The following is an 18,050-nucleotide window of genomic DNA, read 5'->3' on the forward strand; positions in this document are numbered from 1 at the left end:
GGAATTATTACCGGTAAAACGGGGAAAAGCTGAGGTTTCCTTTTTTCAATTGATTAACGAAACAAATTCCGCAGCCTTCTTCGACTTATTTTTGATTTATTGTTTTATATGGAGTTTTGCGCAAAGTGTTTTCTATTGAGTTTTCTTTTGTCCACTGACAAACGAAACAAATTCCGCAGTTTTCTTTTAATTTTTGTTTAATTGTTTCATTTCGTTTTTTGTGCAAGGTGGTTAATTATCTACGATCACTAAGTATTGCATGTGACACAATTCGGGGTGTTTTAGTGGGTCCCACTAATATAATTTGTTCTTGAAAGGGTGGCGAAAGTTCGTGGAAGCGCCCTGTCAACGGGGTGACTGTTCTATTCAGGAGAATTTTTTGCACCGACTATAAAATAGAGAGGAACAAAATCTGCCACATTCCAATTTTCTTTAATAGAACGAAGTCTGTTGGGTCCGCTAGTTATGAATAAAACAGTAATAATTAATAGTTAATATGAGAGTTACACTGAGATAGCAATATGATAATAGGGAGAGGGAGGTCATAATTTCATGTATCTTGTGAAATATTGGCGGTGTCCATAGTAATGTAAGTATTTAACCATATAGGGGGAGGGGATATTAGGGAGTGAGAGAAGTCTTATTGTTTGCGTGAAACAGGAGACCGACTTCAGTCTCATTCCTTCGAGCGGGATGAAAAAAAATTAAATTACCAAAATGGCTATAAAAATATAGGGGTTGGTGATAAAAAAGTAAATATTTAGAGTTGTATGTATTTTTTTAATGCCACATTATATAAAAATAGAAACAACATTTTTTGTCCAAAATTTAACAAAAATTAAGGGTGAACAACCCTTATTACTTAGGGGTATGAAGAATAGATAGTAGCCGATTCTCAGACCTACTCACTACGCATATAAAATTTTTTTTCGAGCGAGATGAAAAACGATTAAATTACTAAAATGGCTATTGAAAAAATAGGGGTTGGTGATAAAAAAATAAAATTTAGAGTGGTATGCATTTTTTTAATGCCACATAAAATAATAAAAACAAAAATTTTCGAACAAAATTTAAAAAATATTTAAGGGTGAACAACCCTTATTACTTAGAGATATGAAGAATAGATAATATCCGATTCTCAGACCTATTGAATACGCATATAAAATTTTTCTTTGAGCGGCATGAAAAATGATTAAATTACTAAAATGGCTATAAAGAAATAGGGGTTGGTGATAAAAAAGTAAAAATATAGAGATGTCTGTATTAATGCCACATTATAAAAAAATAAAATCAAAAGAATTTGTCCAAAAATTTTAAAAAAAGTTAAGGGTGAACAACCCTTATCACTTAGGGGTATGAAAAATAGATGTTAGCCGATTCTCAGACCTACTGAATTCGCATTTAAAATTTGGTAAAAATCGGTAAAGCCGTTTCGGAGGAGTATGGAAACAAACACTGTGACACGCAAATTTTATATATATAGATATATATATACTAAGTAATAAAAAAAATCAGCTGGTTAGTAATAATTTTTGGTGATCTCGTTATCAATACATGTTGGAGGGGGAGGACTCTTTGATGAAACCATAGATTTTGTAGGACAAATATTTTTTCAAATAATTTAGATAATTATCTTAAGATTTAATAAAAAACAATCCAGTTAGTAATTAATATTTGAGAATCATCAAATCGACATATTTTATCATTGCTACCTCTGTTAACTACCACAATCAAAAATTTTCGCACAGGAAATTGTTGGGCGTCTTATCAAAATGAAGCTACTCACGGAAAATTAGCTTGATAGTAATCAAGTGACAAAATAGGCCCCGGATCCTGTACTATATATTTAATTTTGTTGATTTCTTGTATCTCAAGTTTATGTTTACAGTACCTTTGAGGTATTGAAAAATCCTTTTCACAGCATTTAGGTGTGTTGTCTTTGGCTCCTTTGAAAATCTACTTAAGTACGTAGTTGTGTATGCGATATCTGGTCTTGAAATACAGGTGACGTACATCAAACATCCAATCATCTCTTGGTAATTGGTTACGTCCACATTTTTACCATTAGTATCATCAAACTTTATTCCTACCGGCATCGGTGTTTTGACTGGGTTGCAATTTGATAATCCAAATCTTTCGAGTATTAAGTTTATGTATTCTGATTGATCCAGGGTGATGGTTCCTTTGGATATGTCTTGTTGAATTCTTATTCCAAGAAACTTCTTGACTCGACCTAAATCTTTTATCTTAAATACATTCATCAACTTTGATTTCGCATCTGTAATATGATTTACATTTTTGGACAGTATTAGGATCTCATCAACATACGTTACAATTATAGTTAATTCATTTTCAATAGTTTGGATATATAGGCATGGATCGGCTTTACTTCGGACATACCCCAATTTGGTCAACTCTTCATTAAGCTTTAAATACCATTCTCTCCCGCCTTGTTTGAGACCGTAAATTGGCTTTTGAAATTTACACACTTTGTGTGCATTTTCTTTATCGGTAAAACCTTCTGGTTGGTACATATATATCTCATCACTTAGGTTACCTTGCAGATAGGCCGTTTCCACATCCATCTGATGTATCTTCATGTCTAGTTTGGTGGCAAGGGCGACTAAAATTCGGATTGTTTCGTGACGAGTCAGGGGCGAATAAGTTTCAGTATAGTTGACACCTTGGATTTGAGAGCATCCTTTGGCGACCAGTCTTGCCTTATATTTATCAGTCTTTTTCTTGTAAACCCATTTGTTGCGCAAAATCTTTGCGTTTTCGGGTTTGTCGACAAGGACCCAGGTACTGTTTTCTTTCAGTGACTCATATTCCTTTCGCATTGTTTGAACCCATTTGCTGCTCATTTCGTCATCTAAGGCTGCTTTGAATGTGCTGGGTTCTTCAATTGTTGCGTTGCAAACAAAATCGTTCCATGTTTTTGGACATGGCTTTCTTTTAGATCTTCTTCCTCCTTCTTCATCTGGATGTTCATCATCATTTGTGTCTGCATCTTCGGAAAGGGAATCTGGTACGTAGTCGCTGTCTGAGTCGATTTTTTCAGTTACCTCTATTTCGTCGTCGTCCTGTTGTTGATCAGGTTCGGTATTTTCATCTGTGATTGAGACGTCTGGAGCTTGTCGATCTTCTCGTTTTTGTAGGAGGCTGAACTCGAAGGTGTCATCCTTATCGTTGCTACATTTATTTGTATTGAAGACCCCTTCTATGAATTTAACATCACGGCTGATAACGATTTTCCGTTCTTCTTCTAACCAAATTCTATTGGCTTTGCTTTCTTCGCTAAAGTCAACGAATGTTCCAAGAGTCGATTTCGTCTCCAACTTGGTTCGCTTTGGTTTTTATTTAGAACGTAGGCTTTGGAACCATAAATCCTCAGGTGTGTTACTACCGGTTTTCTTCCAAACCAGATTTGAAATGGTGTAATAGGATGAGTAGTATTTGATACACATCTGTTCCGTATGTAATTAGCTGTCGCAACGACCTCTGCCCAAAAGGTTTGTGGACATTTTGATTGTATCAGCATACATCTGGCCATCTCAATTAGTGTGCGGTTTTTGCGTTCACCTAATCCGTTTTGCTGTGGTATGTAAGGGGCGTTGAGTCTTCGTTGTATGCCATGTTGCGACAAATAGTCATTCATCTGTTTGTTAACGAATTCTAATCCATTATCAGATTGAAGATGTTTCAGTTTCTTACCAGTAACTTTTTCAGCCATTTTATGGTACGATACGAAGGCATTAAAGACTTCGCTCTTTTGTCTCAGCATTTTTACAACTGTGTATCGTGATTTTTGGTCAGTAAATATGACCATGTATCGTGAACCTTCGAGACAGCCGTCATGGGGCCACACACGTCTGTATGAACATACTCTAGTAGTTCATTTGCTTTGTTGTTGGATGCTTTTGGAATTTCTTTCCTTGTCATTTTTCCTTGGGTACAAACTTCACAAATGTTTTCGCTTGTTATTTTCAATGGTTTATGATTCACTCCTATTACAGATTCTTGAACAATCCTGTCTTTCAATGCTCTTGCATTTAGATGGCCGAATCTGTTATGCCATAGTTTGAAAATTTCAAATTCAAATATTATTCGGACGTGTGTTCCACATCAACAGTCAATGTGAGCAAAAGTCACTGTGGGGAGTATTCCCTGTGAGCAACTGTCCGTGTGCGCAGTGGGCAGTTGTCGTATGAGCGATCGTCTTATGGGCAAATGTCCGGGAACCGAATACATTTGTCGAGGGTAACAAAAAAGTTGATTGAAAGTCTACTTTCAACACCTGAATCAAAATTAAGTAGGTATAGCGTAGAATTGATTTTTCTGATACAGCTGGAGACTCAAATAATTAACATTTTCTATAACGAGGAGAATACTCATCAAGTGATGTTAAAAGTACAACATTTTTACAATGATGATAAATATTGCGATATTGCTATATTTCTGGGGCTCCTCTACAGTTCAAATTTTAGAGATTTGTATTATCATGAAGATGATTTAGATATTCCTGCGGAATGACATTTTTTGCAACTGCACAACTGATGAAATTGGTGGTATCGTCAAACGACTTGCAGCAAGAACAAGTGTCCAACTTACGGTCGATAAATAATTAACGACACCTATAGAACGTTTTGAATGAGCTTGTGGTCCGAATAACTTCCTAAAGATAATATGCAAATTTTTACCAGAAAATGATTACCATACATCATTTAATGATTTAAATAACCGATTTGCAAAAATGAAAACACACGCGGGAGCTCAACAATTACATTGCATTTTACCAGACAAACGTATGCTAGAAATTTCTAGATTACACAAACTGATTATAACTAACACTCTGTTCAAGCACAAACAAATACATCAATATACACGTGAGGTTATAAGTAGAAATGAAAAATCAGTTATTGATTATATATTGATAGTGCAAGATAGAAAGAACGATATATTAGATACCAAAGTTCAAAGAAGTTATGAAATTGGTTGCGATCACTACATCGTAATTACAAAAGTCGAGTGAAGGGAAGAAGAAGTAAACAGCATACAGTATAGCAAAAACAAGAATACATGATGACATTCAAGGTACAAGTGTTTTAGAGGCAAATAACCTTTAAAGACTATTGGACCAACATAAAATATAATAGAAACAATTTAAACTCTGCTGCTTTTCACCAATCGACTTCACCTAACTTTCGTGTTTTTGTAATAAATTCAAGAAGTATCCAAGCCTTTATTGATGTTAAATAAAGCCGACATGTACTTAATCATCGTGTGACTAAACTTTGGCAGTGTTTTTTTATTTATACGCCCTCCCTTCATCCAAGAATTTATTATTTTCTTTTTAACTCCAAGACATACAAAATGCATATATTTGATAGGAAATTAAGATACCATAGCAACCTCTGTTTTTTTAATTATCATCAGTCCGTAAAGGGAAATCTGTTTGCAGGAATCTCTTTCGATAGTCACTATAGCTATCTTCCTGCATGCATTTGGTGCAACCATACTAACCACTATCACGCACGTTTCTTTTGTGTGTTACTAGGTTCTCTGTCGTTAAGTTTAGGGACTATCCTATGACTTGTTTTCTAGATATGGTGTTCTGGGTCACCCAGCTGTGCGGTTACTGGTTAGGATTAGGGCATAAGCCTGGTTACCGTTTTTAAGTATGATGTCTGTGAGTTTCTTTGTTTGTGAATCATGTTTTTCCGGTTTTCAAAGTCATATTTTGAAGGCTTTAAGCACGAAGTGCTTTAAGTTTTGTTGCTGGGTTTAGCAGCCGTTTTGGGTTTGACTTGTAGACAGAGCTGAGTAGAAAGTTCTTTTATAAATTTGTGCCGAACTTCTGCCAAGACCGATCTAATTAGTCGTTCTAGATTGTTGTTTCAGGGTGGCTGGGGATTTGCTGCATAAAGTTTTTTGAGTCAAAGTATCAGTTCTTTCCTCAACTATTATTGAATATGGGCAATCACCTAACTCGATGATTAAGCTTTCAAGGCCGCAGTACGTTTTTAATCAACATAGTACATTTTGTTCGGTGGAGTTTCAATTTAGCCAGTGTATCTGATGCTGGGTCTAGTTGAGGTAAGTCTGACTAGATGGTCAACCGTTTTTAGTGAACAATGCTCTGCTATGAGAATGCAGCAAGTTTCAATTCAGCGATTAACCGAGTTATTAGCGCAGTATTTTTACAAACAATAGAAGAAATAGTAATCAGGAACAGAAAACAAAAACCCACACATTTTCAATGGTACAGATACGTAGACGACATTCTATTTATTATACATGAACAACACAACATAACAGATATACAATCCCGGTAATCCGGACCCGGCTTGATCCGACACACCTTGTAATCCGACATGGGAAACTAAACTAAACTTTAAAATAAAATAAACTTTCTAGACATAAACATTACAAAAAACAAAACTGAATTCATTTTTAACATTTACAGAAAACCTACAGACACAAACAACATAATTCACGCCACATAAAATCACCCACAATAACACAAAAACACATATTTCACATTTAGTTTCAACCGATTAATAAACACACCACTAAACAAAACAATTTACATCAATAAATAATCAAAATAGGGGTAGAAAACGAATACACACAAACACACATAAACAAAATATACAATAAAATCATAAAACAAAAACACAACAAATCCATAACAAAACACAACACAAACACAGCCATAAATAATACAAACACACCTACTAAATTCCACACATTCCATTACATACACAAAGATACATATAACATCACAAAAATATTCAAAAACTACAAAATCGCATATAAAACAAATCACAAACTAATCAACAGATTACAAACAAACACAACACAAAACACAACCATATACAAAAACAGTGGCATATATAAAATCACATGTAGCATCTGCAAGAAAATATACATAGCAAAAACGATACCAAGAACACTCAAATGCAATCAAGAATCCAAATACATACTCGTACCACCCACACTACGCAAAACACATTTTACAAAACAACCACAAACACAATACCATAGAAAACACACTAAATACTTAATACGAGTACTCGTTGAAAGAAAGGATAAACCTTAAGGGTTTCACAAAAACTTTTACCACTCTGCGACATGTTTCGCCACACTATGGCATCATCAGGCAGATATATTCAGATATATTCAGTGGTAAAAGTGTTTGTGAAACCCTTAAGGTTTATCCTTTCTTTCAACGATTATAATGGAGTTTCATCATGTAAGTGCCTCAACAATTCAATAATACGAGTACACTACACTTACACTACTACACTACACTACACTCGTACACTAAAATACTTAAAATACTAAATACATATAAATGTAAATACACAAAAAATCACGTATAACTTTTAATAAATAAATATTTTTCAACTATACAAAAATGGTCTACGTATTCAACACTGAAAGTAATAAAAAATACTTAAACATTAAAGAACACATTCTAATTAACAAACACAAAATCAAACACGAATTACTCAACGAACAACTGAACTCCATACACGACACAATATTCAAACCATTTAATAAACTCCACATACTCACAGCACCCAACGATAACATAAACACTTAGCACACAAAACACCCTCAGATTCTGAAGATGTCTTCAGGGCGAAACATGTTAAACTCAACAAAAATTTGTAAATCCAGAAAATCACGTTGTAATTGAAGCTAAACTGGAAATTCAATACAGAATAATGCGGTTTATGATAGACATTAGAGTAGCGGAATGGATGATAAAATAATGTGAATTGGTTGCAAAATATGCAAATTATATATGTAAATTATCGAAACAAATTTTGGGCGAGAATTCCCACGGTTTTATACGTGCAGTCTTTTTATTGAGCAGATGGAAGTGAGAGGTGCGGGACATGAGGTGATTGAAAAGATTTTGCACAGGTTTCTAGGTCTTCCGCAGTACTTATTTTAACATTCGCGCTGAAATTGGTTCTAAAGGCTTTCTGAAAGTGTACCCAATTTATCCTTGTTTGCTTTTTTACGGGGCGTTGATTTAGACCAGGATTTCTCAAAGTGGGGTACGCGAAATCCTAGTGGTTTGCCATTTGTCGGTAGTTGGTTCGCAACAAATTTAGCTATTGTATTTTTTACATTAATTTTTTTATTTCTTACTTATGAGGGGATTTTATTAGTTCGTTAAAGGGTTAGCCGTCATTTGAAAACTTTAACAAGGGCGTGGTATTAGTGAAATTCAAGGTGACAATTCACAAGCACACGAATGAATTAAAATTTTATTATGTTTTACGCCAAATAACTTGCGAAGGTAATAGTTATAAACATTTTAAGTTTTAAACATGATATACAACGCCATTGAAGGTTATATACCAGTAATGCATTTAAATTTTATTAACTCTGCTATAAAACCTAAAGAAGCAACTATCAACCCTAAAATTAAAAAATAAAACGCGCTTGAAATTAATTCCAAGTTTAAATAATCTATTGCTACGTTTGAATCGTACATTGAATAATAGCTAGTCATGTGTTGATTAATACGCCAATTGTCACACTCTGTCCGGTGCATGAATTCCGTCCAGAGATCGAAATCATTCTCGGAGAAAATGGCATCGTCCAGAATTTTTTTAAATGGTGAGTGTTTTTTCAAGGCTATTACCAAACCTGTTTGCTGGAAACACTCATCAAGTATCATCATACTGTCACGAGCATAATCATCTAAATCATCAATTCCTACAACAGTTCTACCAAATCTATAAACAGGAATAGCGTAGATTTTATTTTTTAGTGCTGACATTTTTTCTTCCATATTCATAAACTTTTTACTGTTTTCAACTAAAGGATATACTTTTTCAGAGGACAACCCCTTCAGTTCTTCTAATCCAATGTCACCGTCTACTGCAATCCGAATTCCTTTATTTATCATATCATCGAGTGTTTTAAGCGGTTCTTCATACCGCGGATACTTAAAAATGATGTAATACGAAGCGGAAAAATAAGCGGAGGTCAAAATGGCACTGATTAAACATGTAGTAACGACTATTTGTTTAATAGGTGTTCGTGGAATGACATTATTCCCACTAACAATTTGCAGTTGATAGATTCTTATCAACGCTAGTCCTTGATCGACTTTCTGTTGAATATCCAAATGATACAAAATGGATTGTATTATAATAACTACCATGTAACATAACCACACTTGGATTTGCATCGGGTGAAACACAAATGTCTCTTTTGGGAGTAGTTCTGGTTTGTGAACCAGAAATGTCAAACATGGATATGCGTAAGCATAAGTCATCTCAATATTATATTGGAATATTAATGTTTGTATCTGAGCACTCATGGTGCCATCCCATTCTGGGTCATAGGTTGGAAAAGTATCATTTATTGTAGGAAACTGTACATTTTGATAAATTCTCTTGAAATGTATTCCGGTTTTCTTTTGAAGGTATTTTATCAAATAGTATTCCATACCGCTGACATAATTTGTATCATGATCAATGTATACAAATGGTGGAAAAGCAAAATTGATCAAATTAAAGGTTTTATTTCGATTAAATTTCCATTTTGGGAGCTTTTCATTTGGATTTGTTCCCGGTCTTAAACTTTTTGCAAAAAAATCAATTTGAGTGATTATACTCCATTTGTCAGCTTGGTAGGCAACTTGTAAGACAATGATGTCAATGGCTTTAGTTTCTATAATAGAATAGTAGGTCTCATTTTCGTATTGAATGAAATTTGTGTTTGATTCTCTGTTATCACCCATATCTATTAAAATTATCAAACTGGCTTGCGGTGTAAACATTTGCTTCTGTAAAAATTCACCAAGATGTTTTTCCGCGGCCATTTTGTCGGTAACAATTACATAACCAGTTGTTATACCTATGAATGCATTCCCACATGTTAATGGTATATTAAAAGATTTTATCATAAATGATTCCAAATAATTTTTGTTTTCATTTTTTGGTAATTGTAGAATTTGAACCGTTTGTTGATTTGCTTGCTGCCAATAAACATTATTAACAACTTCTGCAATATTTTTATGTAGTGTCTCAATGGGTATTCGATTTACCGATACATTTTCTACAAAAATAAGTGACAACAACGCCTTTAGTAATAGTTTAGACATTTATTTACGAGTAGCTCGTACAGAACTTGGGGCACATCTGGCCAAGGCAGTCCAATTAGACAGTCTTTTTTACACAATGTAATAATATTTCATCCTTTTTTTATTGATTTATGTTAAATGTATTTATATATTGTGATTTTAGTTTGCATGTTAAATTAAGTACTTTCTGAGGTTACATCAATATCGCGTGTAGTCACTTATTTATTAATTGTAAATAGCAAACAAAACGTTTATTTAGAGCTGCGTTTATTGTAAATACAGGTTAATGCATAATTTTAGATTTTTTATTTGTATGGTTTGATATTTTACTTTCGACTTTTGATCAGAAATATATATGGAAAATAGTAGGAAATCATATATACTTTAATTTTTAAATTGTAAGTCGAACAAACCACTTTAAATATGCGCAGATAATTTCGTACATTTAGTAATTTAATACTCATACACCGTAATAGACGCATTTTATATAAAAATCTATTTAAAATTCAATTTTGTCAAGGGTTTGAAATAAATACTGCTCATGTAAATCGTTGAACGATACAATATCGTTTTGTTTTCAAATCAATGTAATCGCTTCGTAAATCTGAGAGTCCGAAAAGTGCAGTTGATCCCTTAAACTATGATGAGTCAATGCTGATGTACAAGTATACATTCACAGTTTGTATGATCATAAAGTACGTATACGTAGTATGCTGATAAGCATATCAGGCAAATGAATTTAATCTTATCTCTTCTAAATATTGTTAATCATGATATTACTTTCTAGTTAGGGTTATACGTCTAGTATGAGTCAAACATTTGAGTGTTATATTTAGTTAATTTAGTTAATTCTGGAAAAATGGAATATTTCTGGTATAGTTTCAATATTCTTCTTACTATAATAATTTCACTTATAGTAGAAACACATTGTACGATGAATCAAAGTCGAATATCAGAAAATCAAGCAAAGCGACACTTAGTTGAGATCAAATGTACATCGAATTGTATCTGTGATCACTTTCAAGGGTTGAGGAGAGCAACATGCAGCGCAAAAAAGATGGTGTATGTAAAAGATAATATTCCTAAAAAAACAGAAATATTAGATTTCTCATATAACTATTTAACAAAGATTCACAACAATGAATTTCACGTAAGTAATAATTTTATTGCCAAAGATGTCAAATAAATCAACATTCATTTGCAGGATAATGATCTAAACTCTTTAAAAGTTTTAAACATGTCCCATAATAAACTTGGTGAGATCGACATTTTTGCATTTGAGCCCATCAGAGAATTGGAAATCCTTGATTTATCTCACAACGCTCTGCAATACATACTACCAGAATGGTTTTGGGAACTCAGCGTTTTAAAAGAAGTACACTTGGATCATAATAATTTAGGAGCGCTTAAAAATGTTCCTTTGTTTAAGAGCGATACTCTACAAGTAATGATAAATGTATTAAAATATTTTCATATATAATAAAGTAATATTTTCTATTGTTTCAGGTATTGGATCTATCATATTGTCAACTACCACATATACTGGATTTAACCCTGTCGGAAATGCCTAACTTACATACATTAGACATATCGGAAAATTTCTTAATTAACATTGAAATCGCAACTATTTCACATTTGCAATATTTGGAAAAAATTCAACTTCATGGAAATTCAATTGAATGCAAGAATTTGCAAGATTTTCTTGCTTTTCTTGATGGCCATTCGGTTAGACATACATCAGATTGTGTTGAAGAAGATAATAGCGACATAGAGATGATTGAAAATAATGGAAATATACAAAAGCAATCAAATCAATTTGAAAAAATGATTGATTGGGCCAGTTATACAACAAAAAAGCCCGAATCATCTTGGATTTTTGAAGATATCATTACGAACCAGGGTGTTGAAGAAAAAGAATGTCCCCAGCCAGTTCCCGATACTTTCCTACAAAGAGTTATTGCAATTTCTCCAATCATTGTGCTCTCAATGTGTGTAGTGTCTGGATTTTTGGTGGGGTTAATACTTGGGTGTTTGTGCAGATTTAAGAAACCTGTAAGAAGACCAAGACATCGTAAACCTATCCACCGTATAAGCAGAAGTTTTAGTATAAGAGGTGGTCAAGTTCATGATCGAGAATTTTTAATTGAACAATAATTTGTTATAACAAAAATAAAGCAGACAAAATAACTATTAATACATACGAGTACAAAATGGCCAGTCGGCCTGTGTAGAAAGCCAAGAGCTTGTGGAATCGCTCTTCCAATCTTTTCGAACCATGGAAGCCTTTGGCTGCGTAAGAGATTCTATACCATAAATACCTGCGATGCGCCTTGCAGAATTAATCTGCCTCCTCAAAGAAATAAGTTTGGCTTGCTGTATAACCACTAGAGCATCCGTTTGCTCAACTATAGTGAGCGACGGGAGGGCTCCCCGGCTGGCCAATCATAGACACATAGACACACTTGGTATGGAATTAATAGCCCACTTAACATTTCGCGAACAGTGCAACGCTTCCGGCATGAAAACAGCAGCTGCATTCGCTTAATAGATCTTAGATGAAATTAGCGTCGACTTCACAAGCTTGCCAAGGTTTGACATCTTAGGAAACAACTTCAAAAAGTAGTCCAGTCTGAAGGTCTATGCTGCGTTGGGGGTTCCAAGGGCTTGTAAATTTATTTTCTAAACCGTACAACCTAAGCCGCAGTATTCACGATTTGTCCTTGCGTGAGTAATGCCCATACATAAGCCCGACCACGGAAAAGTCGCTTAGGGTATAGTTGTTTCCAACTTCCAATCGTTCCATAATTCACGACTTAGGAACTGGCCTGGTAAGGAGTGTTTCTCTCCTTCAGGAGCAATTAATCCAGCAGTAATATAAAAATATGTTTTTATATTGAATTATAAATTACCAACTATTCAATATTGTTTATTTAATAATCCAGACTGTTATTCGAAATTAACACATCATTACCACATAAATCTACAAATATGTTTGGTATACTCGTAGGTATACTGCATTTGGAAAATGTGGTTTCAACGTACACTTCCCATCTGTAAAAGGGCATTAAACGTACATATACCAGTCTATATTCACATATATTATATATATTGAAGAACTCTTTTAGTAATAAAGTATGTATTTTGATTTGATATTTATACTCTACTTATAGTAGATTATTAAATCATTGCTTAAATTTCAACTAGTTGTTACATAAATTTTTCCAATTAAAAATCATAAATCAGAAGTAGTCAAACTAATATAGTACAACCTACTTCACAGTATACTTCAACATTCGTTTTGGCCAAAACCTCATTTCCGCACCACACCACAAGTGCTGCGTCTTTTTACCCTAAGTGATAAGGGTTGTTTACGTATAGGGTTGTTCACCCTTAATTTTTTAAATTTTGGTCGAAATTTTTTTATTTTTTTTAATGTGGCATTAAAATATACATACAACCCTAAATTTTTGGTTTCTTATACTTATATATTTTACGTTGATAAGTGATGAAAGTGAAAGACGAAAGTATGCGCAAATGCGTTAAATCTTTTATGTATAAGGCACTTAAACAACATTCTGAAGACATAAATTTTGGAGACACGATGTATGTCATCGACAATGGATAGCTATGACACCGAGTCAATTGACATCGCGGTGAATCGTTTTCATCGTTTACATCCAATGCCATTGTCGTATTTGACCGATATCCGGAAGATGTAACAAATTGTAGTACCAAATATGCGGAACGATTTCAACGATCGTGAAAAACTGCTTCAGTAGACTTACTTTTTGACGAGATAATGATCCCAACTGTGCCACAATAAATTGATGGCTAATGATATAGGCAAAAGGCCTAAGTAAGAAACGCTTCATTGAAATCTTGAAGATTAAATTTGAAGCTTTATAGTGAAACAAACCCCGGAAGATGCGGATACCTTAATAATTAATACCGCAATATGCGTTTCATCCACATGTATATCTTCTTATTCTTTTGACGGCTCTATCTATGCGTTCAAACATATATTTGCTGAAACCAGGTAAAGGAAAAATTTCGCATCAAATATATTCAACAAAATGTATCATAGATAAAACAGCCACAGATCACATATTATTCTTGCACGCCTTCAGTGGCTGTGATTCAACATCAGCCCTCTTTAATAAAGGAAAAATTAAATATATTAATGTACTCCGAAAAAATCAATATTTAAATGAAGTACTCCAGATATTCAAAAACCCAACTGCTGATCCAGTTGAAGAACGCTTCCTTCTTGAATTATACAGTTACAATGATGTGAAAACTATGAAATCGAGAACCAAGAGGATTGCAATGAAAACGATAATGCTATCGCGGATAATGTGGAAGAAATTTCAACCTGTGACTATTGATCGGTCTTGAAGATGATAAACTCACAACGCCTGGTCCATCGAGAACAGCAAAGTGGAGGAGAACGCACCAAATTTTGGAATAGTCCATGTGGATTAGACCTCCTGACCAGGATAAAAAGAACGCGCCACTTACTCTACCTCATGGTGGTGTGGAAATGTGGCCAAAACGAATGTTGAAGTAGACTATGCGACAACCGTACGCTAAAACTATTAATTTTACAAGAAAAATGTTAGTACCTAAATTATAGGAAAATTTCTCTAGTTTAATTTATTATATAGATATTTTGATAGTGAAATGAGTCAGAAAGAAGATACAGTGGAATCCCGGTAATCCGACAGTCACTTTGCACGGCAGTGTCGGATGATCGAATTTGTCGGATTATAAAAAAGTTCCTAAAACCCCTTACAGTCTGGAATTTTTTACAAAAAAAAATACCTTGTAATCCGACAAATTACAAATCCTAAAGTACAAACATATGGCACCACGTCGGATTACAAGGTGTGCTGGATTCTTGCACCCTCCTTCAATAGTCGATGTCGCCATGGCGCGTTACCTCTGGGACATCCTCGACACTTGGCCACAATTGAAATTAATTAAATACTAGCTAGTTGGCTGACGAGTACACGAGTACACAGATCACCATCAGTTCTATTCTGAACTTCTTTCTAAACTTCCTTCCTGTATTAGAATTTCGGTGCCTGCCTTCTCGCATTTGCCAAATCTCTGTCGATTTTTATGTAGAATCGTTGTCAATACCGAGCACAACCTTCTTTTAGCGAAAATTATTATAAAACTTAAATTAACTTTTAAAAAAGCTTATAGAAAACCTAATATAACTGCTTTAATCAAAAAGACTTCAAAAGAAGAAGCAAATTCAACAGGGGACAATGACATCAATCACACTTGGATGATACCCAAAGAAAACATTATTCAAGCGACAGAGAAAGCAGTGGGAACAAAAAGAGTTGGTACTAAAATAAAACCGATTAAACCCCTCTGGTTCACTCTGGATGTTAAGAATACATGTCAAGAGAAAAAAATGGCTTATTTACAATATAGTACACAATGAAATAAAAGACCTGCTGAGGAGAACCAAACTTCTATGGTTTGCAGAAACAGGTGAGGAGATTGATCAGAAGTATATACAAAGAAGTTAATGAGTTAACTATCATTAATCCTATTAATTAAACTGAATGGCAAAGAAAATATTCCTCGGATAACTGTGAAAATAACAACATCGACATAAGTAGAGAGAACATAGTGGCAGCACTCAACAAGCTTAAGAACACGAAAAGCCCATAATTGGATGGAACTAACTAAAAATAAGGAGTATTTGTGTCCTATGTTCAGACTTGGTTTAGCCAAGGCCATCACAACCATTTCAGAGACATCAAGATAGTAGTTTAATTTTTCTTTGGCTGAATATACTTTAAAGTTGTAACAGTGCCAAAAGCTGACTCAATCAGTTTGTAGAACTTAATATCATATGAGTCTGTTTCGAAGGACTGCACTGTTTGAGAGAAAACGTTCTTTTAATTTCATCAACACAATGTCAATTGCGACGTCCTCCATCATATAAACTTCCTGGAACTCCAATAGTTGATGACCGGTGTGAGTTTTTGCATTTTATCCTTCAGGTCACTTGTGTTGTTTATAAGAAACAGAAGAACCTGGTAATTTGCAAGAATCTAGAATTTATTTAGGGACATAGACTTTCAAAATATTGGTGTATCTATGATTGCTCTTTTACTAAAATGAAACTCTGCATCAAACACAATATGAAATATTAAATTTAGCATTCTGTATAGTGATGTGCCAACTCGGAAAACTCGATAACATTCTTGGTACGTTCAGCCCCTAGTGCTGAACTGCCCGTGGTTTCCTTTATCTCCTTCGGCTTAACTGTCCGGTAAGGTTTTCGTTCGGACGCTCGTACTGAACCGCCCCCGGGTTGAGCCGATAACATTCTTGGTACGTTCAGCCCCTAGTGCTGAACTGCCCGTGGTCTCCTTTAACTCCTTCGGCTTAACTGTCCGGTAAGGTTTTCGTTCGGACGCTCGTACTGAACCGCCCCCGGGTTGAGCCGATAACATTCTTGGTACGTTCAGCCCCTAGTGCTGAACTGCCCCTGGTCTCCTTTATCTCTTTCGGCTTAACTGTCCGGTAAGGTTTTCGTTCAGACCCTCGTGCTGAACCGCCCCCGGGTTAAACCGATAATATTCTTAGTACGTTCAGTGATCAATGAGATAATTAACGAATACCGCCACTATTCCATATACAAAGCATATAACCAGTAATCTACAATGTTTATTTCGCCATTTATACGAAGGAGACGAGACCCGCCAACGCATTCACTTCAGCAGCCTCATTTACCTATACACCGGGACCAGATAACACAGATACCGCAATCTCTCCATTACATTTTTTGATACCTACACACTTGCACTGTAAATTAAATTCATAGCAACTTTCTAAATACATTTTATACAACTGTTGAGAAATAAGATTTGGTCAATCTGCAGTGGATCGCATTTTCTGTCAAGATATGGTAATTCAATATATTGTTTAACCATCATAGCTGCAGAAGTGTATGGAGTTAGGTGAGCACTACTCTCCATGAGTTTTTTATCGACAGCTCCCCAAAATGTCGTCTCTATCCGAAACAGCAACAATTGAAGTATTTGGGCTATTTGGGCTAGATGAAGGTAGAACTTGATCGGTGCTCATATTTGATAACTCATTGATTACCCACATTTGCGCATTATTAACATTACTTTCTAAAATAATCTTCTAGAAATAAGCGTTGGGTAAAGATCCCCACAAACATAACAACCATTCGGTTTTCGAACTCAAGTTAGAGAGAATTCAACTCGAGTGGATTCGAGTTACGCCCAACTCGAGTTGACTCGAGTTAGGTACTCGAGTTAACCATCACTAATTCTGTACGACTTTCCGACTGTATCCAAACTATCTTTGTGGATGCCAGGTGTCTCTTTGGTTCGAGGCTCGTTGATTTGTCACACACTATATCCTTACCAGTATGTAGCTTGCGATGCGTCATAAGTTGATTGGACTGACCAAAAGTCTATGAACAAACAAAAAATTACAGCTTTATATTCGAGTGCGACTCCAAACGTTTAAATGCGGGCAGCTAGCACATAAAGTTTTGCAAAGCATCAATCAAAGATTGGGAGGCTAAACCAGAAAATAAATTGTGAAATTTAAATTAACTTAAAAAAGGTGCAGAGCTACAAAGCAGTTAGAAACAACAACAGAAAGCATTGCAGTGAATGTTTAAATAGAAAAAGAAAATAATGGAACAGAGTGTCTACAAAGCTCATTGTAGATAGCTAAATTTCAGTGTATAAAGATATCTAAGCTGGTAAATACCAAGTTGTATGCATATTGTAACATATAGAGATAGAACAGTTAATATAATTTACCTTTGCACAGAATTCACATTTGAATTGCTTCTCACCAGTGTGTGTTTTCTCATGTTGTACTAGTGATGTTTTTGTAGCCAGTAATCTCTTGCAAAAGCTACATTTAT

The 18,050-nt window shown here is 34.7% G+C and overlaps 1 protein-coding gene across 1 annotated transcript; it reads left to right on the plus strand.

The window, feature by feature from the left end:
• The first annotated feature begins 10,911 nt into the window (after window positions 1-10,911).
• Window positions 10,912-13,314, plus strand: LOC135802762 (leucine-rich repeat transmembrane neuronal protein 2). The gene is made up of 3 exons (XM_065316393.1): window positions 10,912-11,264; window positions 11,319-11,558; window positions 11,621-13,314. The coding sequence occupies exons 1-3, from the start codon at window positions 10,974-10,976 to the stop codon at window positions 12,266-12,268; spliced, it is 1,179 nt and encodes a 392-aa protein (XP_065172465.1). The 5' UTR covers window positions 10,912-10,973; the 3' UTR covers window positions 12,269-13,314.
• The last annotated feature ends 4,736 nt before the right edge of the window (window positions 13,315-18,050 follow it).

This window comes from Atheta coriaria, unplaced genomic scaffold (assembly GCF_025399875.1).
Source record: "Atheta coriaria isolate IRGN ID8LTWV9N9 unplaced genomic scaffold, Caltech_Dcor_3.1 hic_scaffold_50_pilon, whole genome shotgun sequence".
Taxonomy (NCBI): domain Eukaryota; kingdom Metazoa; phylum Arthropoda; class Insecta; order Coleoptera; family Staphylinidae; genus Dalotia; species Dalotia coriaria.